Source organism: Psittacula echo, assembly GCF_963264785.1.
Source record: "Psittacula echo genome assembly, chromosome: 13".
In the NCBI taxonomy this organism is placed as follows: Eukaryota; Metazoa; Chordata; class Aves; order Psittaciformes; family Psittacidae; genus Psittacula; species Psittacula echo.
The window spans coordinates 9875969-9903917 of record NC_137749.1 but is presented as its reverse complement, the minus strand read 5'-3'; the positions used below and the strand labels follow the sequence as shown (position 1 = coordinate 9903917).

The window sequence follows — 27949 nt, the reverse complement described above, 5'->3', positions numbered from 1 at the left end:
TGGGAAAAGGTGATCAAGGAGGTGATACTTTGGAAGAGGTGAGTTCAAGCCAAGGGTGAAAGGGAGGATATGATCAGTCCGAACGGAGCAGGGAGAGCTTGAGGTTGGCAGCTGGATCAGGAGAGGGTGGTTGAAAATTTCTCTCTCACTCTTCAGGGATGGAAGTGGTCCCAGAGCAAGGGTTTTTTTGGCTAATGCAGCAGTGAGTCTTAAATAACTCGGCAATGTTGAAATAGACCCTTCTCATGACATTTAGATGATATACTATACTTTGAGGAGCCAATAGGAATTTCAGCTGCTACAACACTACCCATTACGAGGGCTTTCTACATACAGTCCCATATTCTCAAGGGTCACCACACAGGACTATAGACTTGATGGCATTCTGGAACTTTGCCCTTGAACAATTTTGTATTTTTAGAGATGTTAAGTCCAGCCCTGTGTACAATGTTGATGTCTGCAATGTTTTAAGCTATTTGTTCTATTCAGTTCTCAGGATTGGCAATCCACAATATATCCTAACACAACCACAAAGTTTTACCTGTCCTCTTTAAGCTACCTGTCACAACAGTTTCAATACTGGTGAAAGCTGTAATCTTAGTATTAATGCACACAAAATTAAGTCCACAGTAATAAAAATATCTTTTTGAATTGCAAATCAAGAAAAGAAAGACAGATGTGCTTCAGACTGAAGTATCTCCACATGCATTAATAGAATGTTCTGTGCACTATGAAGCTTCATCCTAGCTTGTGCTGCAGTAACTTTCTCATGGTGACACGTCCTTAACAGTAGCACAGACATCATCATTATGTATAAAATGAAGACTTCAATGTGACCAATTTTAGGCAGCCAGAGAAAAGGCGTATTAGAAATTCTCCAATTATCTAGCAGCCTCACAACTGCTTTCTGCCAGCACACCCCCTCCTTAGTCCTTAGGACCACAGATTTAAGTATAATGCCACATCAAGGTCAAACTAGTCTGCCTCTTAATCTTTCATTCTCCCTCAACAAGCTCTTGGTATTCCATTTCCAGGGGCCATTAATTTCGCATGAAAATCATAGCTGGCAAGACTAAAAATATATCTTATAACTCAGAGCAATAGCTGACTGCTTTCAGGATCTCTGCAGGTCTTTTTGATAACATTCTCACAGTGAGAAAAATCAAAGAGAAGAACAAACATCCTTCAAAATGCTGCTTGACCACAAAGTGAATAATCTCTAGTATAACTTCAGTACTTAACTACTGTTAACATAGTGACCACTACTGGATAGCAGTCGCAGCCTATTAAATATGTATGTATCAAAAATGTGGCTCACACCTACGACAGAAAAGAACAGAAAGAGGAAGAATGACTTTCAGCCACACCTATTCTCCAGTCTGGTGTACTGCACAGCCATTCAAATACCTGGGCCAGCATAGGGGAATGCATACCATGGCAGAGGAAGAGCAGCTCCAAGGAAGCAGGCTTACTTCCAGCAGCAGTTCTCACTTTAAAATGCTGATTTAACTATGCTATGTTCTTATGCTATGACTCACTGTCATGTCTTCTAGAGGTATTACTTTGAACAATGACAAAACAATTCCGAAAACTCCAACACCATCACAACTCATAAGTTCAACCTGAACTACTTAGTTTCCTCCCTCAGTTTCAAAAAGCCCATCAGATGAGATGGGCTACTGTTCTCTCACCTTTTCCAGCTGCAGGACTACTCATTTCATGACTTGAAATCCCAGCATAAGCAATTGCCTTTGAAGTCACAACCTCACTCATTACTGGTGGTCATACAGCCTTCTTTGGAAGCTGCGAAAGTCTGAACTAAATTTAAGTAGTCTCTGGAACTTCAGTCTCTTGCTTTTAAAAACAGTGCAATAGGCTGAAGGGTCAATAGGCTATACTAGAGAATGTGAATATTTGAGAAGATATTTTGTTAAATCCTCAGACCAATTCAGTGACTTCAACAAGAGCAGTTATATCTGCAAGAAGCAGCACAACAAAACTCTCTGAAGAGCTGATGATTATACTGCTGTAACAAATCAAACAGTATTTATTTTCAAAGTGTTCACTGGGCAATCTTCTGCATCACTGAAAACTGATCAGACAATACTGCCCTCGTCCTCTTAACTCTGAGTACGCAGTCGCCTTTTTAAACCCCACTCAACAAACTCACATGTATCAGCCAAGTTCCTTGCTGGGCTTTCTTGAAGGTTCAGGGTATGCAATTGCTATGGCAGCTTTTCCAGCAAGGTCAACAGTTACTCAGGCATGTGGCAAAACATGAGAATGGTGAAAAACCTGCACACAAACTAACCTTGAAAGTGGATACTGTAGATGAGCTACTATTTGACTGCACTGGAAGTGACGAGATTTCCTGTTAAATCACTTGAAATAAAACATACCTCTTAATGTGATGCACTTTGAAGCTTGCAAGCATTCCCTTTTAGGAAGCACTCCCAGCTAATGAGATTATTACATACTGCAGTTTCCTTTTAGTCCATTTCTAGCAGGATCTTGTAGGCTTTGTGAAGCTGCCCTACTGCTACTATAACACTATGAATTAGTGTGGAGACACAGGAATAGCCACTCTTGTAGACATCTGTCTGTTTTCCACAGACTGAGTCCTGTTTTATTTAAAATTGGCAAGTATTTGCTTTCTGTAAACAAATGATGTCATGTATAGAGCTGTGGCAGCCCAGAGAAGTGCTTTGTTATTGGATAGTTTGAGTAGGTTTACAGGGCCTGTGGTTCTTAAGTCACTTATCCCAAGAAACTGACAGTCCAAAATACCCCAAGTGAACACAAAATCTACCTTGATAAATGTCTTTTTCTGCTGGCTGTTCTATTTTACAGTTCCAGGAAGTATATGGTTTCTTTATGAAAGTTTTCACTTGCTACTAGAATGAGGAATCATTTGAATTATGGCTTTTCCACTTCCTTCCAGGCCAGTCAGAGTTTTTAACCTAAATATTTAACAACTATTGAATTTTTTATATGCCTCTTCAGGCATAAGGAGGCAACAATGCAGCAGTCAGTAAACAGAATCTGACAAAGTGGGTTATTATGCTTTTGTGATGAGATCTAATCTTTTTAATAGCTTGGCAATACTGTGACCCTTCCACTTGATTTTAGAAATCCTCTGTAGTCCTCATGACTGATGCAATGTTGACATGTATTGAGCCAGTGAGACTCCAGCATCTTCTTCTACAAAGTCAATTAAATACCTGGGGAAGTGACTTAGAAAAGTTCACCATTCCCATGCTTTGCCACATGCCTGAGTAACTGTTGACCTTGCTGGAAAAGCTGCCACAGCAATTGCATACCCCAAACCTTCAAGAAAGCCCAGCAAGGAACTTGGCTGATACGTGAGTTTGTTGAGTGGGGTTTAAAAAGGTGACTGCATCCAAAAAACAAACAGCAACATTACTTTAAAAAGAAGCTTATTAGCTAATTCCTTTGACTTTGAAGTCATAAATCACAGTGTGATAACACCTATTTTTTTCCCAACTAAAAAAAAACAACCAAAAAAACCCCCAAAAAACCAAAAAAGCCAACCTTAACATGCCAAGATTTATTAAAAAAAAAAAAAAAATTAAAATCTGAAATACCAGACCATGATTCTAGTAGAATACCTGCCTTTTTTTTGACATTTCTGTTCATTTCTATAGTTCAATGGAAAAATGTTACTGACTTCCTGAGGGGCACAACTTGGAGAAAGTTACTTCCATGAAAACCCAATGAAGAAACACTCTCTTTACTCTTACATCCTTTCCTCTTGCTCTGCTAGGAGATGCACTTTGTAACCAAACATACTGTTTGGTAACTTTTATCTCAGTAACTGGAGGCCTTCATGGACACTCCAGACTCTCACACCTTCCACACAGCACAGGGAAAAACCTAGGTTGGCATGCCTCCTGACAATGAATATTAACACCATTTCAAGAAGAAATATAGTGTGAAGGTGAAGTTGTCTAGGATAAATGCTGTATAACAGAGCCTGCCCTGAGGGTAATTAGGACATTGGTGGAGTCACCATCCCTTGAAGTGTTCAAAAACCGTGTAAATGAGGCTCTTAGTAACACGGTTTAGTGGTGGCCTTGGCAGTCCTGAGGTTAATAGTTGGACTTGATGATCTTAAAAAAGTCTTTTCAATCTGGTTTATTCTGTGATTCTCCTCTGCCCTCCCGGACAAGGCAATAATCACCAGTAAAACAATATCCACCAAAATGATATGAGAACAAGTACCCATAGATTCAAGAGCATGAAAACACAAGGTTCAAGCTCCACTGGAAGGCACATACCTTAAATGGAAACAATAATAACATCTGGAACCTTTCACAAAAGACACAGAAAAACCTGTTTTTCCTGAAGTTGCAGAGTAGACAGCACTAAACCCTGTTACAGGGGCTGACTTACAGCCTCAATTTTCTTCAGCTGCACTAAGCAGAAAAACTTGAAAGGAAGCCCTCTTGACTCTATATAATACAGAAGGTTCACCTTGGAAGTTTTTCTGTCTATTAACCAGCATCTCTAACAGCTGCGCTTTAGCTCTGAAAAGCGTTTGTCATGTACATTAACACACTGAAGGGAGGACCAGGCAACGTGCATTATTTGAAGTTAGACTGAAAAGAAATAAAGAACAGAGGCAGTGTTCTGGAGAGAGAAACCAGATTTGCTTCAGAAACCAGAAGAATTATCTGGAGGTTTCAGAAACACATTTTGAAAAACAGGCAAGACAGGTATTCAAACCCTTTTCACATTAAGACAGCATTTAACTTGCTACCATCAGAGATGTACCTCCTAAAAAGCTTACGCTTTTGCAAAGCAGAGACAGGTGTATTTTACAGGAGAAAAGCCTCATCCAAATTTGGAGGATGATGAGAAATTCTGAAAAGCTTTTACTGTCCATCCTTCCATTTTTATGGAAGTCCCTGCCTAGGCAAGGTGACTGAAAATCCAGCAATTCTACCCCCCCTGCAACCATAACACTTTTTGCTGGTAACTGGAAGCTGGAATGCATTGTGTGGGTATCTCTAGCCTAGTCAGAGTGTACTTCTCCTTGTACACCTCTGCTAAGTAAGGCACATGACAGGTAGATGAAGTTACAGGAGATAACAGGAAGATAAAGAATAGAAGAAATACATGAGGGACAGAAGAGAGAACCTGCAGAAAACCAGACCAAATTTCTGCAGTTCATAAAACAAGTTTGTTCAAGACTTTCCTGAAAGAGCTCTACTTTAAATAAGTACTAAACATGATTCAATGTATTCATATAGTTGTCTACCTTTCTTGTGCAGAAAACTTAGAGACACTTCCTGTTTCACAAACTTAAGCATGATGCAGACAAGCACTGGTGAAACACTCAAAGACAACAGGTTTATAAATTGCACTCCAACAGATTTTTTTCAAGTACTTTTAGACAAATACTATTTTAATTACTTTTTAAGAGCTAGCAATCAATAACACAGGCTCTGTTTTCATAGCATAAAACATGCACAAAGACCCACACAGTATTAAAACACAGACTATTAACTAGGAACATTAATTTTCTTCAAAACATATTTTATCTTCCAGTCAAAAACTGCTTCCTTGTTGTGCTGATGGCAAAAATCAAAGAGTCCAAAATACTTTGGGGCTTTCAACCAATGGTTTGCTGCCAAAATGAATGACCACTAAACATGTCATTCACCCAGTTTTCTTCTTTGCTTTCATTTCACATTAAGGACTGATAAATAGCCAACCCCTTACAGCTATTTAATTGTTTGCTGGATAAACCCAGAAACTACAAACTAAAAAACCCATGAGCAATATAAGAGAGTTAAAATCAGATTTTCAACCATTCAAGTTGAGAGAAAAGATATTTGGGATCTCCAGATCAGAGTGCAATGTTAGCAAGGGAAAAGCTTATGAGGTTGTTAGCCCTTAGGGATCAGAAAGAAGTAATTACTATCTATGAAATGCCAAGGAATGATGTGGTCATTAAGACGATTGTAGTGTGTCATAAATATTTCAATTTGAAGATTGTTTGGGGTTTTCCCAAAAGCTTTTGGGCACGCAAACTGTCCTTCAAGCCTGATGTAAATAGGGACGAGCTCCCTGCATTGATGTGGCCCAACTTGTCTTAGATGACAACAATACAAAGAAAGCAGGTATTTCCAATTGCTGCAAACACTCAGCGACAGACTTCATTGTACAGACTAAGTAATAAAAGCTCATTATAAGCAGACAGGGACTTCACAGAGCTTACCTGTTTCTGTGCTGATGCTCCCATATGCACCTGGCAAAACTTGACTGCCTGTTCAAGTGCTGCTTCTTCATCCACCTGAACACAGAATCACAACTAATTAAGTCATACATAGCTCATCTATAAATTTAATTAAATTCACATGAAATGGGGACGTAGAGTATGGGAGTAAAGGGGAGAAGCGGCATTTCTATGGCAGAACAGTGATCTTAAGTTATTCAGGAACATATATTCAAGGATACACAAGTACCTCAATTCAAACTAACATTTAGCATGAACAAACCCCATATAATTTGAATTGTAGCTCTGAAATTATTTATATTTAAATTTAGTTCCAAAACATGGAGGGTCCTACTCCCCACCCCTCCCCAGTAGTGCTCTTGTCAAGAGAATGGTTCTTTGGGGGATATTTCTCTCCCTAACTTTTTAACAGATATAGGGCAAATTTTATACCGCCTGGTTTGGCAATTACTGCTATTCTACAATCATGTTTGAGGTCACACAGAGAAATTACAATTAATGATAAAATACCTGTTTAATCAGCATGTACGTTTCAGACATGATCTTCTCGATTTTACCCAGGTCATAGGCCATAACTTTCTGACCTTGCTGCCACACTCTATATGCATCGAGCAGAAGTGTTTTTCCAGACTCCACATCCTCAAGTAATTTCCTCTTCCTGCTTGATCTCTGCACAGGTTCTTCTGTAGGTACTGCTTGAACTATTCCTTTAGCTGCCTGCTGCTGATGTTTTGAGCTGATACTTAGCTCTTCCAAAGAAAGTTCTGGAGCCCGGCTCTCTGGAGCTCTCTCCTTGGAGTTCCTGCCAGACTGAAGACGTTCTGGCTCACTGCGTTTACATGAAGAATCAATTTTTTCAGGGTCCTTGGAATATCCATCAAGATCCATAGGCTCAACTGACCCAGGGCCTGGGAGCTCTTTAATTTCCTTGTCATTCTTATCTTCTTGTTCCAATATGTCCATGGCATTGGGAATTTGTCCCTGGGTCACCTCCTTTACTCCATTTTCAGTACTATGTACTACTCCATCCGATAAAACTGGCTTTTTGGGAAGAACCTCTTTCCCCTCTTCAGCACTAGTTTTATTAGAGACGTCTGTTGTCATCCTTCCTGAAGCAAGGTTAGAAGACTTGGAACTCTGATCTTCTGAAACCTTAATAAAAGAGATCATTCTTCTCTGTTATTAGTGAAATTGGAAAGCATTTGAGCACAGCTATGACTACCATGAAAACTGACACCAAGTACTTTTATGTTACTGCTTCTGCTGAAGAAAATGCATTTATTCTACATTTACTCTTGTTTGTTCATGAATATTAATTAATCCATGCCACAAGTCTTACAATTAAAGTAAAAAGAACCACAGAGAAATCAACAGCACAGGCTGAACCAAAGCTGAAATGTTTTTTCCCCTCCGAACTACTTCAGTCTATACTATGCGATCCAACTAAATGAAATGCAAGGTTTTAATAGCTTTAAATTTTCTTGTAATATACTGAACGTAAAACTGAATCTGTTCCTTTTGGCAGCTGCAAATTAATCTCAAATTTAAGAATCCTCCCCATGGCTGCTCTTACATAACCTTGTTTGTAGATCAAGAAGTACATTAAACTCTGCTGGAGTATTTTAATTTTTGTACTTTTTCTTTGGTGATGGTCCAAAGGTAGAAAACCTCACTACATCATCTCTTTGCTCAAAAATTGCTATTGATACAATTCTTCCACCCAGATTTATGAGCAAAATATCTCATACAGAGTTCCAGTGTTCTTAAGGAAGCCTTCATTTTCTATACTCTTGTAAACTTGGAAAACCCTTAGGAATGAACAATTCCTTGAATGCATTTATTAAATAAACCTCCAAGTTCCAGTCATCTTCACCTGGAAACTGGTTAGTCTCTATCTGACTTCTTAAAATTTCATCTAAATTACAATCACATGTAATAAAAGATGTGGTGCTGTCAAGAACCAGTACATAATATCTAGTTGTGTGGTTTTAGTTTGCAATAGGAATATTAGTTCATTTTAAAAGGAAATTTCCAATAGACCCCACCTGTAAATGTAGCTGTTCTTATACTCCACGAAGCTACCATCATTTGAAATTTTAGGGACAGTCAAACCAAACTCACTGCAATTGGTTTGCAACAACTGTTACTTGTTACTGGATTTCAAAAAAAACCCACAACAATGCTGGAAGTTTAATATGTAGTTGCATATAAACAAAAGGTATTAGAAATAAGTGATAATAATGCAGCACTTCAGCCTCAGGAGATCTAAGGTCAGCAAACTAAACCTAGAAAAATCTAATTACTAAATCAAGGACCATTAAACATATTTACCTGTGTCAGATCGTTGAGAATGTCCTCCAACACTTTCACTGTAAGCACAAAGGCTTGTTGGGCCAAAACTTGGCGGTCTGCATCACGCAAGTACTTCCTGTGCCACAGTAAGGTAACAGAAATTAAGCTACCTGCCCAAAGCTTATAGAACTTCAAAAGCAAGAATCAGGACACTGGAAAGAAAACAAAACCTCCCAACAAACAAACCAAGCCCCCAAAAAACTCAACAATTTTAAAGCAAGTTAGAAGAAAGCAAACACCACGAATGGTTGCATATTGAAATCTAACACTTTAGCTACGCTTCTCTCCACTTCTCCTCTCAGCATAACCATCAAAGATGACATACATGAAGCAAAAGATAGCAGGATCTACAAACAGAGGGAAGGAGAAAGGATAAAAAACCCCAACAAACCAAACCCAGAGCAAAACAGACAACCAGTTTTCTTACATCAACCCCTCTGTGAGCCTCTAATGCCAGCTTTTCCATCAAACTTTGTCTTGAAAAGGCCCATCAGTCACACAAAGCTATCTTGAAATGATGGGATTTTCATATTCTGGATACTAATACCTTCTTCCCTATTTAGTATAATTTAAAAAATATAAAAATTGTATGTGTAAAACTTATTCATTCTATAGGTTCACATAATTTACAAGAGCATTGTAACTTCAGTGTATTCTGACGAAATGCTTTAGTCCACTTTCAAGGAAAACATTTTCAGCCATCAATACGGCCTAACTAAGTTTGAGGAAAACTGAATTTCTATTTGAGAATTAGCTGCTTTTACTGAGAGGGCTAAAAATCAAGTAAATTTTAAAGGGTATTATTTCAGTCAAAAAGCCAACATTTTTAATACACATTTTCTCTCTACAATATTACATTAAACTGGTAATTAAAATTTTATGGCTTGCTTTTCAGACCAAAGATACAAAAACCTGACTCCTCATTAGTCCAGTAACAACTAAAGTTCAGCTAAAACCTCCCTGTTTTTAAAAATAGGGTTGTTAGGGGCATATACCAGACACACCCAGAATGTTTGCATTTATAAGTTCACCATAGCTGGCACTGGCCAATCCAACATGTCATATTACTTGTTTGTTAAATTCAGTCTAGACTTACAAATAACATAATATTTTTAGTACAACTATGGGCTTGCTTAGGACAGAATTTAAACCTTCTATGGTTCAGTACTTCAGATACGCTAAAAGTCAAAGTATTTTTGGCTTCAAGTTTGCTGAACATGTGGTGACATTCCCAGACATACTACAACCTATGCAAATTCACATGCCCTCACACTCAAAAAACACATGAAGAAACCTTCAATGCCTCCAACTTATTGCCATCAATCATCCAGTTCAACTTCCTTAGCATTTGCCAGAGACTGATTTCAACATTTCCCACTTGGCAAGCTACCAGAATTATACCTCAATTGCTTCAATGTTTTCCTTAGATGTTTATTTTGGTCTTTCAATTGATATGAATCTGTATATAGCTCACATTGAATGGCTTCTTTTTTCTTAAATAAGGTTAATGCAATTAAAATTAGATCATCCATGAATAGGATAAGCTTTTTAAATAGCATCAGCTGCCAACAGGCACATAACCATTGTTCAGGTTGTCAAGGATTACAGGAAGGCAGGATGCCTGGGCCGTGACCTCCCTCACTGGACATAGCTCTTATGCAAGAGGCCAGCAGAAGGGTGCAGAAGTCATGATGCGCTGTTCCACCAGTGAATCCCTCCACATGACAGAAAGCCTCTGCAAGTCTATCAAGGCAGCTCTACGGCCGGTCTGAGTTTCAAGAGAAATTCTAGATTCTACTATGGAATCGTAATCCTGAGAAAAATTAACTATCATTCCTGTATATTCCTGAGGAATCTGTCCGAAGACTTTTCCTAAACCAAATAAAGTAGTTACACAGTGAACAAAATATATTCAAAGCTTCACAAAGTGATGGATTAAAATAAATAGACCATACTTTCCCTGATCAGGGGTCCTCTGTAGCATAGATGAGACTTTCAGCAAGGTGTTGTAATCCTTTAGCTGTGACAGTACATTTAGCAGTAAGACAATAGAGCGGTTCATATGAGATGCAAAACTGCCCGGGCGGTCGATCTCATCCACGGGGATGCGCCAGATTCCCTGCAGAGAAAGAAAAAGAGGAAACCTCTCAAGAGGGGTCCAACTGAAAAAGACATAAGGATCCAACTGAAATCTTCAGATATGGGTGGGATTCCACAGGATACTGAATTTCACTGAGGGTCAGGGAAATAATGGACAGACAAATGCTGTGATCCTTCAGACAGGGAGATCCGAGCCAACTGATTCCTGCCAGCAGCAAAAGAGGGAGGCTTGCAGAAGCCACAGCACACCTTCTAAATATGCTTCTGAACTACTCCCAGAATAAAAGCAAGCAAAGCCTAAATTATATTGTGCATTTTTCTTACACGTCTGTGAACATGCCTTCCCAAGCTAAAGATCAACTACCATAAAAAACAAGGAGTAACTTAAAATAAGTTTTCCTGGCCTGAAAGTTGCTTTTCTTGTGCAGCCACAGCAAGTTTCTATCTTCAAATCATCTGTTACTAAAACGTCTCAGGAACTTGGTTACTGCCTTGGTATCGTCAGTGTTCACCACGGCACTAACCAGTCTGATAGGAAGAATTGGATTCCTCAGCTGTATCCATTTTCCAGTGGCAGATTCAAATACTTGTGCATACATCCTGACCCTTCTAATTAAATTTCTGGGGCAAGGGAATCTTTGGAGAGCAAGGCTGGAGTCTGATAAAAATAATAATTTCATTATGGTTAGTCAGCTCCATTTCTGCCATTTCTAGTAAGTCAAAGGAGAAGGAAAAATGCAACGCCTCCAATACTCAACTACCAATTACGACCATTCACAAAAGCTGCTGTTACATCAGTGCAAACCCCTCCCTTGTGCTTTATTCAGTCCTGAAGCTTTTCCTACAGCAGCTCTTTAAGATTAAAATCCTCTGGTTGCGTAAACCATTTTGTGACAATGCAGGAAAGAATAGTCTCACTGACAGGAGACCTGCCTGAAAATCAGTTTTGCTTTCCAAACCTGTTCAGAAAGCAGGATATACAAATATTTACTCTTGTACTCTTGTTTAAAGGTCTTGCTTTGATATTTTTAGCTTTGCTTTCAGTATGAGCAAAATTCTTCAGAACTTAATGCAAAGTGGAAGCAAAGAAAATGATAACTGCAATCATAGATGACATCTGACCACAAAAGAAGCAGACGCATAACCGACCTGTCTACAACAGACCCTCCCCCTGCATGCGTTCAGAGAATCTGCAGTTCTACTCCATAGGATGTACAGGAACTCAGGAAGAACCAACAAATATCAGTGTTTTTAAATAGGAAACAATGACTTCAACTAGCTATAATGCACAGCCTGTCCTGCCAAATTTTCTTGCTCTCGCTTTTCCTCATGCTCCCTACTCTTACACCGTGATGATCACAGACAAAGCTGTTTTTCCTCTTTGCTCCCTGTATCTCTCTTTCAAACCTTTCTTTGTAGCTTTCCTTTCCCAGGAAGTACCTATACCCCCAGCATGACTGACCCCTGAGGCACAACCGTTGCTTCCTCCTATCCCCAACTACCAACCTCCACAAGTACCTTTTGCGGCTTGGTGGTAAAGATTTTATCTGCTCGTGCAGCTCAGCAGCTCTCAAGCATGTAGAGATCTTGTAGGTATCAGTTCCGTAAAGCAGCACATACTTCATTTAAAAAGAGAAACTTTTTCTTCCCCCGACCTATACAATGACTTTCCTTTCAGGCCACAGATAAAACACATTCTGGAGCTGACATTTTTCGCTTCTCTGCACATACATAAACTGGGTTTCTGCCAAATCCTAAAACAACTGAATGCCTCATCATGGCACCACACTGCAACAACCTACTTAGCCAATTTGAGGATACAAAACAATTTATGGTCAACTTAGATACATTGCGTAGGAATGGAAGACAGCCAATATGTAAGTTGCTGGTCTTTTCCAGCATTATCTCATCCTTCATTTGAATTAGGCAGATCATTGGAGGGAGCCTTCAGTTACCTTATCTGGAACCAGCTGAAACAATTCTGCAGCTCTCACATGTCCCATGTATACATTTTACTACTACTCCAGACGTTACAATAATGCAGTAAAACCATTTGCAATGTCAGATTCTGCTAACTGCAGCTAAAAAGCTGTGAAAGTGACCAAGTCCATCTGATAAAAGCTAAGGTGCATATTATGAGAAATGTTGCTCTTCTGTCTTTCTACAACAGGACACATTGGGAGAGCTTAAATTAAAACCCATATGAAGGGCATTTAAGTTTACATATTAAATTTTACCTTAATAAAGGTTTGATTTTATAAGGGACGTCACTATGTTTCAATGTGTTGACTTGCAATAAATAAGACTACTGTCCTGTTACATACCCGCCTGTTCCACATGCAGCCTCAAGCCAAAAGCAGAAAGAAACCTGCCATCCGGAGTCAGATGGCAGAATCTCCATTCCACCCACTGTGATTTTATTAAGCAATATACAAAACACTGATGTTAAAATGAGTTTATCAGAATTTATGAGTGATACTGAATTCTTTTTAAGACTTCAAGTTGAGTCAGAGACTAAAGGAACAGTCTCATTCAAACTCCTCCCAAAGAGAAGTTTAACTGAGCCCATCAGGCATCAGTTTTTCCTTCCTAAGTATCAATAATCTTCAAGAAGAGTATTTCTGAATTCAGATCATACACTGCAACCTTTTAAAAAAGCTGAATGTTAGAGGGTTTTGGTTTGGGTGTTTTTTTTTTAACAAAACTTACGAAAGCCAAAAATGCAAAGCTTGTAATGAAATAACTGAGGAGGAGACTGGAGAAAGCTGTTCAGTTTGACTAAAATTAAAGTGTTCAGACGATCATTTGAAAATTCAGATTTGTTAGCAAGTACCTCTTTGACAGTACACACAGAAAGGAGTGCAGATCCTTGTGAAAAACATTTGCAGTTCTTTGAAAGGTTTTGTTACTGATAATCCCCACTCAGGACACTTGACAAAATGTCTTTGGCTCTGGCCCTGAAAAGGATTTTACATCCAACACATTGCTCCTGTCTGCTGGCCACCATTCCCACAGCTGAAAGGCTCCTCCCTCTGCAACAGCCAGCAAAGCTGTTTACATGAAACTAGAGGAAGAAGTGAGGCACTTCCAAAAACTCCAAAAAGCCTCCCAAAATCCAAAACATCAAGCTGCTCTCCATGCCTTTCTAGCTAAACACACAGTCTGTGAGAGCTGGGGGTGGGGGAAGCCAGCTTGATAAGCACTGCTGGAAGAAAGAATAAATCTGGAGCACATGAAAATTCTGCAGCTAACTTCTGATTTTTACATTAAATATGAAACTGGACAATGAGGTCAGTCAACCATATTCCTGGTGACACTTTCAATTACTTTTTTTCAGCTTAAAACTTGCTGCATAACCTCTCCTTGCAGAAAAATTGAAGACTTGGGGAGGATGGTGAGGAAAAGAGGACCATACTACACTGGATTTTGTGAGCACGAGCTACAGCATTAGTGGATACTTTCTAGTTCAGCCACTGAAAATAGAAAGGAAGGAAGTACTTATTATTCCTCCTTGCTGCTTACTCCAGAACTTTACGGGAGAGGATTCCCTGGGGTTTAGGAATGCCTCTCTGAGGAGGGAAGGCTGACAGTTCTCAGCAAAACCCAAACTTCTTTGGGGATGGCTGCTGCTGATGCTGCAGAGCTTCAGAGTAAGCCATTTTCTAAGCAGAGATCAAACCCTACTGAGTGCTCCATGGTTTCTCTTCTTCGCAAAATGGAGAAATGCTGGTCACACTTCAGATGATCCAATTCACATACAACAAGCAAACACATAAAAAGACTACTGCTCCAAATAGGGACCTCCAGTTACTTATGACTCAATTCCCTCTTTTTTTCCAAGGGGTCCCAGAAGTGCAAGTTACACCACATAAAACAAACTCAATTCCACTGCTGCCTTCAAGCGACCAAAGCAAAACATACTTCTTCATTTGCCGGTCTCAGTAATGTCCTACTAAGAGCTCTTAGAAAACATAAATTTGATATAAATATTACTTTAACATTGTCAGAAAACATGACAAAACTGACAAACCAACTAATGAAGTTGTGCAGAGAAACCACCAATTAATAATGCAACAACCTACACAGTATTCTGGAATCAGAAATTGTACTAACTAAGCATGATCTCATAATCCCTGGAAAGCTCACACCTTGCTAAACCCTTTTTTGTTTGTTTTAAGTCTGTTTCAATACAGGGTCACACACAAGATACTGAAGCACTTGTGGTTTGACTTGTGTCCTCTCTTCACAGTTACTTAGGTGAACATACTATTTTGTACTGGGGGCCTGAAAAGGAAAGCAATATGGTACAAGCTGAACAGTTTCAGCACACACGAGCTGAAATCCCACCCTTTCCAGTTAAGAAAGTATAGCACAGAACCTTGAATACCCCTACTCCTCTGTGTAAGCCTTGCTCTATTTAGGTTCAAGCCGGTAGGCATGCGTTTGCTTAACTCGTGGCTTCCTGCTAGTTTGCGTGTAACCATCAAAACTGCTGCTCCTTCCTCCATGTAGTAAATTACTAAACCACCTTTTCTCATCCACGCTTAAAGTGCTCCCATACCTCTTAGTGTTTTACTCTGTCACCCGTTTTTGGCTTTTCTTCTTTTCTACAGACAATACTGTTATCTCTCTTTCTCAATTCTGCATTTCATCGTTACTGCCTTTCAGTACATAGTGGAACAGTTCCACCTTTGTGAACAGGAATGTGAGTGCGCACAAAAGCATTAAGAAATGAAAGCACTCATATTCCAAACAGTAAAATTATTAGCTGCAGGGATTTGTGTTATCAAGGAAAAAAAGGCAGCCCCTACTTTTTGTGAGTAACTTAGCCAATTATAGAAAAATCTTATGAACTTTTCCAGAGTATTTAAGCAGCACTCCTCTTTCCTGCTGTTAGTCTTGTTCACATACTCCAGTAACAGAATGTAAAACAATGGTGTGATAATAACTAAATGATATTTTATCAGCCTGGAAAAGGAAACAGAAATAAGGCAAAACTGCAGCAACTTCCTTTCAGTAAGTCAGAACCAAGCAGGATTACAATGCCTGGTCTGCAAGGTAAATGTTGTCCGTTTCTTTTTTTCTTCTTTTTTAACTACACACACACTTGGAAGTGAATAAAGAGCATGCATGCTTCCTGGAATAACTGTGGAATTCTGCAACATTATATTAGCAAGACAGCAGCATGAAAACTGCTGACAAATGAAAATGCTCCACATGCTCCCATCGTCATGTGTTGATAAAGAAACATAATGGGCCATTTTCACCTCGTTTGTCTCATCAAAATACAGCATATTTTCAGAGTCTTAATTTTCAGAGTTTTCAATTTCTAGAACAATCATTTTACAGTTGACTTGGCACAGAATTGGTTTTAACCCTATGAAAAGAACACGCAAGCCAGACCCACTTGGGGAGACTATTATGTGTGAGCATGAGTCAGGTGGACACACACGAGGCAAGGAACGGGAGTAATTTCCTTGCTGCGTAAGGAATTATATAAAGCCAGAAATGCCTTGTTAAGATGATGAGTTACAAGTTCAGGTGGAATTAATGAAACAGAAACTGGGGTCTACAGACAGCGTTCACAGAATACTGGGTTTGGACATTTGCCAGGCGGAATCTGGAGGGTTTTGTTCACTGGGTTAGGAGGCTTGAAGAGTTTTTACTCAGATGGTTCCCACGTACCATGTGATTTCACAACAATGTCAACAAAAGTCACGTCATCTCTTTTTAAAGGGAAATGGCTAAATAGGCAATACAAAAAACAATCAATAAAAAGCAGTAAAGAATCCATTCTACTCCATGGCTGCAAAGGAAAGAAAGAGAGGAAAGTGAGGAGAGACAAGCATTCCCTTAAAACCTGTTTTTAAGGTGTAATGCTGTTCAAGCAATGACAGAGTTCCATTGCCTCTGGAGCTTGTGATATGTGCCTCAGGCAGACATTATCCACTTGAAAAAAACAGGAAACACAAGGAGGTGTGTGCAAAACACAACACCCCTTTGATGATTATGTCTGCTCCGTGCACTACATTTCCAGGTTAACACCAACAGCACCAGCAGAGCACCCTTCCCCTGAGCGCTCTAAGAAACAATCCTTAGATTTCCTCTTGAGTAGCTCCTCATTTCTCTACTCTGCGAGTCTGGGGTGCCAGAGCAGAGATGGATTTGAAGATACAGCTGTGGGATGAATGCCAACTGGCGAGTCTGCAAGGCGGTTCTGGTTTCTGTCAGTGGCATACCAAGGTTGAGCCCCACTACTCATTCCAAAAGGAGGTGCTGCGGAACCACAAAGAGAATTGGGGCTAACACAGCTGGGAGAAGCCTTGGTTGCCAGAGAAGGGCAAGTTTCAGGATTGACAGGCTTTTTTTACCTAGACCCCTACACTTGTGCCACTAGAGTGACTGTCCCCATCTCCCCAGGGGTTACAAATTAAGCAGCTAGTAGCATACATAGAGGCACTTTAACCGGTATTAGATTCTACTTGGTGGACAGAGGGTTAATTCAACCTTATTGCAATAAAATAAAAAACTACTTCAGGATACAGAACTACCAGCTATCATCTCTGCCTACATCTGGTAATATGCAAAACCAGTCAACCTGGCACAATGTATTACTAATGGTATCCTGACAACACTCCTGCCTTAAAACAATACAATAGTAGCACAGCATAACAAAGCCTGGGTATGAAGAAGAGAGATTAGAGATACCTAGCAATCTAATGCAGGGACAGAAGAGTTAAAGTCTGGAGATAAATGTCTCACTCTCCAAAGGGTAGCTTTTCCACTCCTCTGGGAATAACAACAGGACAATGCTTAAATGGAGAAGTTAAACGTAAGACAGATGTTCAAAAGGATGTGGAGAATGATACAACCTGTGGAATGTCCAAATGGGCCAAGGACAAGGCAGCTGCTACAAGAAAAAGATGACAGCTTTTTCACAGGAACATCAGCTAATTTTCAAGTTGGGTGGGTGAGTGCAGCAAAGGAAAAATGCCAAATCCTACCTACCTATCTTACAGGAACCTAAAGCTGTCTATCTCCAAACAGCTTATGCTGATTCACCTCCTCACCTAGTGCAGTATACGATATTAAAAAGAAAAGGAGGACAAGAACTTTGTTAACATTAAAAGGTGTGATAATTGTTGAGATTTAGCACACCGTTTATATAATTAGTTGTCTGGAGATTCTTCGTGCTGAAACACTGCAGTAAGGGTCTCCTCATACATGACAACTTCTACTATTTCAGTAGGCTTCAAGGATTTCACAGTATTTGAAGAAACATTTTCACATACTTAAATATGCAAGTTCCAGATGTAAATTAACGATTACCCAATACATACTCAACTGATTTTGAGTTCTTTAAACTGGCTGTCAGAGCGCTAAAAAGTACTTTTACCGAAGTACTCAATTTTTAATGCCAACAAAACCTGCTCTTTAATCCTACACTCCTTACTTTTCAGCAAACAAAATGCTGAACTGCCCACTCCCGCCCCACAGTTGACATCCAGCTTCCCTGCACTGACAGCATGGAGTGTCTTTCATCTTTCAGACTCTCTTCTACATAATGACACCCACACTAAAACATCAAGATGAGAAGCTATAAAATCCCAGCAAAATACTTCAGCATACTCATATAATGCTTTGAAAAAGTAACATCATCCACCTGTGTGTTTTACAAATATATCACCAGGTTTGACTCAAAATCTCAGAAAATACCAAAAGCTGGAGGGTCTCAGGTTGGATCAGTAGTGCAGAGGAAAATGCTATCATTTCAGAAAAATAGCACTGATCAAGCACTCAGTGTTCTTTCTGTCAGCACCAGATCACTACAACACATGGCATTAGGAGATCCTGCTGAAAGAGATCTTTGAGCCTGAAGGAACATAAATAAAAAAGATCCAGAGAACATTTGCTACTAGCATCCATCACAGCCTTGAAAAGAGAAAACCTTCTAAATCAGTATCACATGGCAGCTCATAAAATGCAATCCAGTGATAATCTTTAAAACTACTAGGGAAGAGCCTTCAGCTTAATTTCATCTTCATATAAAATTACCCAGCAATACTATCCTTATGATACCTTTCGGCTAAGATGCATCCTTCAGATGCATGAGTTCCTCTTAGAGCATTGTAAGAGATCATGCAGTCACATCATTCAACTTTGAGGGCACACAAAATGACTTCTCAAGAGTACATTTTTCCTCAGCAACCTGTTGGGCACAGCATCTCTCAACTGACCAGGTAAGTATGAAAAAGTAAGGAGGTTCAAGATAATGCCACAAGAAACCCCCAACAATTTTGAGTACTGCACATACTACAGCTTGGTAAGAAAAGAGCCATGTTGTCATTAGGAAGTGACGTATCAATATGTGGTGGTAGCAACCAGCTCTGGCTGGGTATTAGCAAAGTTACATCAAATTCTCATTGGAGCTGTTAGACCTCAGACTCATGTTTAGTAGCTTATGAGCCACAACCTTCAAAATATACATAGGCAGCGGATTTTGCAGCTTATTTAGGAACCTATTATGGAAAAAGTTAGTAAATTCCACTAAATAGACAGTGAAGTTATTTACAAAAATTAAGAGAGCTGCAGATCCAGATGTAATGAAGAACTGTCAGTATTTTTTAATAGCATGAATATAAACAAGTACTACCAACCAGGAGAAAATATAAAGTGCCATACATACCCAACTGTTCACTATTAGCCCTCAAATCCCAAGCCTCTTGCAAAGCAACAAGAATGGCACATATTCTGTCACTGGCTGGCATTTAGGTACGTGCACACTATCTGGAAGCGCAGAGAATTACCTGCATCTTTCATCAATGTTGAGAAGAACAAAAGCAACAGAGAACTGAACAAAAATTTGAACTCCTCTAGTGTTCTGACGGAGGTAAAATGACAGCAGGAGCCAGTGGAAAAGCCTTTTATTCTTGAATCAGAAACCCTTAAGATCTGACTAGGGTTCCCTATTCCCTTTTCTTAATGCCAGTTTTATAAAGACATGTTTGCAAGTGCATGATTTAGTTCCTATTTGAAGGTCACAGTTCTGTCTGAGGGCTCATACTGGCTTAGGAATGACAGAAGTACACATCCTGGATTTCAAACAGTTCATCAGCTGAAGCTGAAGGCAGGAAACACCTTATTTAAAACAGGTAGCAAGAAACAAATATTAGCAGTTATCAGCCAGAAAAAGACGTACACAGCAGTAAAAAGGAGTCAAGCCATGGAGAAGCCTTACTCATGTCAACTAAAGCTCTGCATGAGTTTGCACATTTCATCCTCACCAATTAAGATCCTCAAATTAAGTCATTAGGAGCTGACAGATAACTCATTTCATTCTCTCTTCTCCCCCCCTACAGCAGCAGCATCCATAGAACACTTCCCTCCTCTGTCCAGCAATTGGAGGCCCTGAATGAATCCTGACTGCTATAAAAGGCAAAAAAATCTCTTAGTGTTACACACCCCATGGCTAACCTCAGAATATCTTTTCGCCTCTGATACAGGAATTCCTGCACAAAAAAGAATGTCATTAACTTTGTTATTCAAGTATTTTACCTTGGAGGGGGAGTTAACACCTAATGTGTCTTGCTTTCAGAGACTCCCGGGGCTTTCTCAGCAATACAGGGTTTAAAACCAATAAACAAAAGTAGTTCTTTATCAATTATAAGAGCTAGTGGAAATGTCTAATTCCAGCCAACATTTAGGCAGCAGCCTGCCTAGCGCCCCAACTAAAGTTGGCTGATCTTTGATAACACCAGAGGAACAAGACTTTGCAGAGAAGCTGTAATTCAATTACCCTATTTACAGTAATGTAAATCACAGTATACACAGGGGATCTTCAATATTCAACCAGCAGCAAGACTACAACAGCTTAATCTAGCACAAGGCATGGCAGTGACTCACTGAGCTAAGCAAAAGACAGGGTACAGCCTGCTGGTGTTTGATTTCAGGGATATTAAGAGATAGGAATTATTTGTTTGAGAACAACCAGAGTAATTAGCGAGGGGGAGGAGCAGAGAGGAAGGCCCCAACATTTAGACTCCAATAAGAATGCTAAAAACACACAGAAGCCCTATTATTGAAAACAAGCAGAACAGTATCTGGGTATTCAAGATGTCAACCTGAATATGCTCCAATAAAAAAAGCCACATCTTGCAGCTCTCTGGGCAATAAAAACCTTCACAGCATATGCTCTGATTCCTCGATCTGCTTCATGCAGAATATCCCCAGCACACAGCAAATCTGCCGCTGCACAAGTAAACACATGCTGCAGTAAATTAAAACACCAGAAACACGAAGCTGCCACAGCCAATGCTGCAAACAGCATGTGGCACTGCTTTATGCACACCACCAGAATTCACTGCAATTAAGACATACATTCTACAATTACAAACGTGTGACCAGACAAAGCTGACTGGTTTTAACAAACTGCTAATTAAACTGGAATCCTCTTATCCTCCCTCTCTAGCTGAATGAAGCAGCAACTGCTACAGCATAGTAGCTCATGCAAAATAGATGCTGAACAACAGGCTTTGCTGTTAGGTCACCGGTAAGAAGGGGAATCTCCAGCGTGAGCCCGGCTGTCGTAGGCAGAACGGCAGAGTGCACACCAGAGATCACAGCTGGGTTGCTCTGTGACAGACATGATTTTTACAGAGCCACAGTCTCCTTTCTTCCTCTGGACATGAAAGCCTCCCCTTGCAAGCTTTATGGATGAATTTAAAACGAGGTGCTAAATAATTCATCCCACTAAGGGGGTGGAGGAAGGAGACCGAGAAAACCCAAACAATACAGACCAAAGACAACAAAAATCCCTCACCCTTTCGTCCCCCCTTCCAAACTTCTCTCGACTCCTCCGTCTCCCATCGCTCTCAGGGTTTTCCTCCGCAGATCTGTTACAGCGTCTGACCGTAGGCGAACCGAACTAACGAAACAACTATTTCCCAAGCACGACGGCAAATGTCACCAGAGCGCACACAGCTCCTGCCTGCAGGCGATGGGGGGGCGAGCCCCGCGGGCTGCCGGCCTCAGCGCCTCAGACTGGCCCTGAGGAAGGGATTCCCCACGGCGGCACCAGCTGCTCGGGGAAGGGCTCTAATACCCGCGGGCAGGGGCGCAGGCAGCCACACCGAGAAACGCCCTGCAGCACGGGGAGCCCGGCAGCTGCCCGCGCTGCTGCTGCCTGGGAGGAAGCAAACTTACTCCAGCACCGCGCCGCCCCCCCTCACCCCAGCGCCCGGCCCTCATCGTCACCCCGCCGCCAGCAGCGCCCGGCCCGCCTCAGCCTCCCCCGCGCTCACCATTACCGGGGCGGTGCGATCGCTCCACCGGAGTTCCCCGGCGGCCCGCGGAGCCCGAGCGCCCGCCCCCGCGCCCCCACCTGACGGGCCCCGCGGGCTGCGCGCGCTTCCTGTGGTACCGGAGCGCGCACCGCGGGGTCCCGCACGGGTTTACCCGAATCGCGGTTTTTCTACCCCGAATCTCGGGTTTTTTACCCCTCTTCTGTGCGCAGCCGGGGTGCGGGGGCCGCAGGGCCGGGGCTGTTTGCTCGCTCCCCCGGCGGAGGCCGGTCTTGTTTGACATCGGATGTTTGGTCCCGGTTTACTGCCGAGCCTGGCTCGGAGCCATCGCACTTAGGGCGAGTGAGTAAACAGCTGCTCCTGTCGGTCCGCAGGCATTACTAACAAACGGCTGTCTGCTCCCACCTGCCTGCCCAGCCTTACCCAAAATACTGCCTGACCCAGCCTGACCCCGCCGCTGCCGCTCCATGGCCCTTCACTTCGCCGGCACACAAGTCGTGACCTATTTTTACCGAGCGCGGTCGGTCCCCTCCTCTCCCCGCAGCCCGCCGGGATGCTCGGAGCGTGAAGGGAGAGGCCGCGGCCTCTCTGAGCGGCTGCAGCCATGGCCGCTCGGTGCGCGTGGCCTGCGCTGCTTGCCCAGGCACTGCCGTGCACCCACCGGCGCTCCCTGTGCCACCGGACACCCCTCACAGCATGCTCGACACCTCTCTCACACCCCATCCTTTTGTTTATAGGGTCATACCGTGCCCTCCCCAGAGTGTTTAACTGAGCTCCAGGTCCTGCTGTTGCATGTCTATCACTGGAGTCCTTTGCAACCACTTTCATTACATCTTTCTCCCTTTCTCAAACTATTTGAAGGTGAAAACAAAGGCCTACCCTCATCCTTTCCCCCCATACTTCCCTCTCCATACTTCCCATTTCAGTCAGTCCCACAAGAAGAGACCCAAACCGTGTGCTAGTCCACATCCAGCTTCAGTCCACCTAATGCTGCCGTGCAAACTGATTTGTCTTTCTCAACCTAATCACAGCACAGCTAAACTCATCTTTTCCCAACCACTCATCTGGGCTCTGCTCCTGATTTACCTTCACACAACAGTTTAAACATTTACTTGTTCCTTTCTCTCAGCTTTGCCAGCAGGGCAGTTGCTTTGACTTCCTTCCCCCTTGCCTGTCCAAACATTGCAGGGGGTTGTTCTGTTTGGGTTCTTTTTTTCTCCTCCCATCTGCTAGGATTATTCTGAAGTGCTCAAAATCTATCCTGCTTACTGACACCTCAGGTTTAATAGCCTACTCCACAACTGTGACAGTCCCTACATGCTATGCAGAAGTCAGTAGCTGAGGTTATCTTTCTTTCCCATTATTTTAGCCACTTTTTACCCGTTTTTTAATTTGTGGATGTTCCTCTTTTCTAAACACCTCGATTCTAGGCTGCTGACACGGAAAGCTCCATATACCTTGGCCCTTCCCACTTATTTGTATACTTCATATCTACACATTTATGTTTAACAGCATCTTGAAAAAAAGGCTGAAGAATAATTTAGCTCTCCTAGTTATCTGTTATAAAATTAATTAATCAACAGTACTCTGTGCCTCTCCACTTAAACTGTAAGAGTCAGCTTTTTGTTTTAAAGCTAAGACTTCACTGTGGGCACTACCACTCTTTAAAATAACCCATGTCTTCATCATCCCTTACATCTTACTGCCAAAGGCAGCACTAACCCATGCTGTACAGATTAACAATGCAGTTTGGGCACTACCACTTCAAAAATCCATTAACCTTTACTCTTTTGACTGTATAACACGGATTTATGTTTTAAATACAGAACTGAAATGAATACTTCCTTTCTATGTGTTCATGCAAATAGGGTCCTTCTTGACCTGTCCTTATTCATCTGCTCATTTAGTCCCTGTTAACAGCCAAGCTCTTATTTCCTCTATTGCACTGGGGTTTTCTTCCTATGCATTGTCATTTATTTATGCAAATTAAGTAGCTGTTGTCCCTGGATTAAATACATGGTGGAATGTCTGAAGTTAATAGCCCAAGGACCGGGTGTTCATTAGATTGGAAATTATGTCATAGAAAAGTTCTGCACAATTAAACACCTTTAAGCCATAAGCATGACAATGTAAGGATTCTGTTTTCTAATTAATACCTCTTAGATGCTGCAGTCATGGTACCATAAAAACCAGCAAGAACAGAGACATCTTTAAATGATAATGAAAGGTAAACAATAATTATAATAATACTTAGTTACTAGGTTTCAAACTGCTTTACAAACAAGCAGATTTTTAAAATATCACCAATTGGAATATTTAATACATGTCTGATTCATTGTTGCTTTTGTATAGAAACATTATTTGGCAATGGTCCATTACCAACTTAAATTAAGGAAACAAATTTGTCTCTTTAGAGTTTAAAAGGATATGTTTTTGACCACAGATTACCTTTGATTCTAGCCAATTCCAAAGGTTTATTATCACTTCTTGTCTCTACTCAAGAATGCATTTTGCAGGATTTGCACATGCAGGTGTTCATAATTTATGGTTCTACTGAGCAAAAGAATTCCAATTAGGTCACCTAAGGTAAAAAACAGGTGCCCAGAGAAGCGTATGTGGCATTGCCTGTACCTGTGGGAACCAGACACAGATTATGAGGATTCCACATTCTGGATATGGGAGATGCATTATAAAGACACTCAAAATTCAATAAAGTTGGAGCAAAAAGTAGATAAAACTGTGTATTTGGTGATCACAGAAAGGGAGCAAATGTGCTCATGTCAGAAATAACTTTGAGTTACTCACATGCACCCATACACACACTTTTAAGATACACCTCTGGTTTAGGTAGCCATAATCCTATTGCCCCTGCTCCAGGCTTGCTGGTGAAATGCCTCCTGCAGAGAATAGCTGGCACCATTACATTTGTATTCAGACATAATGCTATGTAATAGCAAAGGCCTTTTCATTAATTATTTTTACACAGGGCAGTATTTGGGACACTGTTCAAGTCTTCTGGCTGATTAGGGGTAAAAGATGATAAAGTATTTTCTTAGCTTATTAGTTGAAGACATTGCAAATGAAGGCTTTAGCTAATATCTGCTGCTTTTTTAAGTTTAATTTAGGTGATACAGGAACAAAGCAATGCGACTTTATGCATTTTGCCAAGAAAGGATGGATGGGAAAAAGAGTGACAGAACAATTACAGGGAACTTGAAATATGCCCAGAGTCAACAAGATGACCTAACATTTATCTCTTTAAAAATAAATACTGGTAATGAATAGTTTCAGTGCAGCAAACCATCCCTGAGAAAGAACAATTATCCTAGATGCAACTGTTAATCCTCAAAGACCATGTCCTATACTTCTTTTTCAGTTATTTATGATGGGAAAAGAGGAGGGCAAAGCACAATTGCAGACCATTAAAAAGAAGCAAGTTTGTATTTCACCCCATGTTTCTTTCTTTAACAGTTGCATTTCTTCAAATTCCTCTCTCTGTCCCATCCCCCCCTTCAATCTTCTATATCTTTAAATCATTAACAACCAGAGAAAGTTTGAGGAATGTCTCAGCCAGAATCACTTATGGGATGTGAGCTCTATCACATGCTCTCCAGTGCCACAATAAATACCGGGAGTCAAATGGAAGTGAATTTACACTGTACAGCATTTTTAACTTTTGCACACTGGGATTTCTCAATGAAATGTTCCAGGGTGAATAACAAACGTTCAGAAAGATTCCAGACCTCTCTGCCCTGTCGAGATAAGGGTGCAGCTTTCCTTGCAAACACAGCATATGAGTTTGTTAATGTCAATGTATCTGAAATTCTGTTCCATTTTCAAATCATTTTCTTCAGAGGATATGCACTGTAAATCCTAGCATGAACCTGATTTCCACTTAGGAAGAGGAGATTTCATCTTTTGTTTTAAAGGAAGTAGGACATTGTTTTTCACTTGTAGGTGGCTTTTTTTTATTCTTCCCCTTATAGAGATAAGAGTAATCCCAAGTTTCCAGTGCAATGGAAGTCTTACAGGAACTAGAAAGTATTCTTCCTTCAGCAGCAGCATTTGCTTCCTTTAACTCAGATATTTTTAATCTTCTTGCGAACAGGCAGATAACAATAGCTACCAGACTGGAATATTTGCCTAGAAAATCCAGCCTAATCCTGAGTAGCAAATTTTGTGGTCTTATGTTTTCCAGGCAACTACGGTAAGGAAATCACTAATGCTGAGCAGCAGAACTGGCTGCTACCAATGGCCAAACCCAACAACATACCTGCACTTAAGTTAAACCCACACAGTGGTCAGTAGTTAACACACAAAGGTTAAGGAGAGTGAAGAGGAGGGAGGAGAGAAAAATATATTTCACATTTCATGTATTTACCCATTTTATTGACAAGATGCTATCCTGGCTATATACAGGTTTGTATTTCTTATTTATTAAGAAGTAATTTTATTCCTTCTAAATTTAAAAGAGAAACATAAACAAGCAAGCATCAAATCTGGACCTTCAGAGGACTCGAACCTTTTCAAAACCTGTCACTCTTCAATATTCAACACATAAGGGTAATTCAGTCCCTTCTGACAATTACTGGTTTGCTTGCAAACCACAACTTTGATTCTAAAAGAATATTTTAACCAATTTAATGTAATTTTACACCAGAGAAACTTACTCTTAGGAACAGGAGTTTCTATGGATAAAGCTATTATCTGGGGAATTTCATATGGAACATATGCTGTCCTTGTCTAGAGACAAACAAATGTAAAATAATACCTAATTATTTGTCCTCACAGTACATGTGAACTGCTGTTCTTTAAAGGGCAAATGGAAAAAGAAAGAATAAATGCAAATGGAAAAATAGGAGAGGAATATGTCAAAAGGTAGCAATAAGAATACAAGAAACTGAAAGGAGATTTGGAACAGAAATCTTGCTGTCTTCTCCTTGCTGCCCACATACTTAAAAGACATCAGATTCAGACTCATCTCCTGGTGGGCCTTTCATTTTGTCAGCTTCAGTCTGCTGCCGGAGACAGCTCTCAGACAGAAGTTTTCAGGAAGAAAGACACTTTGCTTTGCTTTACCTTACCTTATCGATTTGAGAACATACAGAGGCAGGAAATTCTATTCTGGCTCAATTATTCAGAAAAAGCAAGCAGGGACTTGTCAGATTTTAAAGGGAGAAAAGTGACATATTGAAAAGACAGTGACAACATAACCCACAAAATAGGCCTACATGTGAACGGTTTACCTGCCTACGTTGTCACAGTAATGCTGGGCCCAGAATACACCGTCTACAATTTCTAGCAACAATATCAGAAAGAGTGCAATACTCTCTGCAGTACTGATTTACAAAAAAAGAAACCCCCCTTTCTGCTTAAAATTATTCTTCCCTTTTCTCCCACACTTTGTCAGCAGGGTCACATTGACTGAATGGCTAAATCCTAAGCTGAGAACTCTCTGAACATGAAATGTGTAAAGCAGTTAAGTCCTGTCTGTCTGTCTCCTCTTTTTTTTTCCCCCCTAATTCAAATCTCATGCTTCCCAAGTGCCTCATCCAGGTACTGATGATCTCCAAAGCAGTTCAAGACTGGATTGTGTAAATGTCTTCTGTTGAAATTCTGTAAGCAACCTAGCAATGCTGAGAACCCAAGCACGTTTCCTCATCGAGAGCCATTAGACTTCCTTCAGTTCAAAAGCACTCCCTGCACAGTCCCCCGTCGGTCAAGTGCAGCGAATGCAACTTGAAGCTAATTTCCACTCTGTGATTGGAAATAGCTGCAACTGGACTCAGAAGTATTATTTCATTCTTTTTAGCTTCCATACTTCTACAGGACACTTGAATAAGCTAACAAGACACTTGAAGAAAGTGCATTAGTATCTCATTGTGCATGCAGCAATCTTCTCACCAGTATCTCAGGTTTGGAAGTCACAGGAGCA

The 27949-nt window shown here is 40.7% G+C and overlaps 1 protein-coding gene across 5 annotated transcripts in view; it reads right to left on the bottom strand.

Moving 5' to 3' along the window:
- CABIN1 (calcineurin binding protein 1) overlaps positions 1–27949 on the bottom strand; it is a 115764-nt gene that overhangs the window by 27673 nt on the left and 60142 nt on the right. For all 5 annotated transcript variants that reach the window (XM_080628580.1, XM_080628579.1, XM_080628582.1 and 2 more), the window contains 4 exons: positions 10570–10733; positions 8594–8690; positions 6773–7414; positions 6245–6319 (listed from right to left, as the gene is read on the bottom strand). In XM_080628580.1, coding sequence (XP_080484706.1) covers positions 6245–6319; positions 6773–7414; positions 8594–8690; positions 10570–10733 — 978 coding nt within the window. The remainder of the gene's footprint in view (positions 1–6244; positions 6320–6772; positions 7415–8593; positions 8691–10569; positions 10734–27949) is intronic.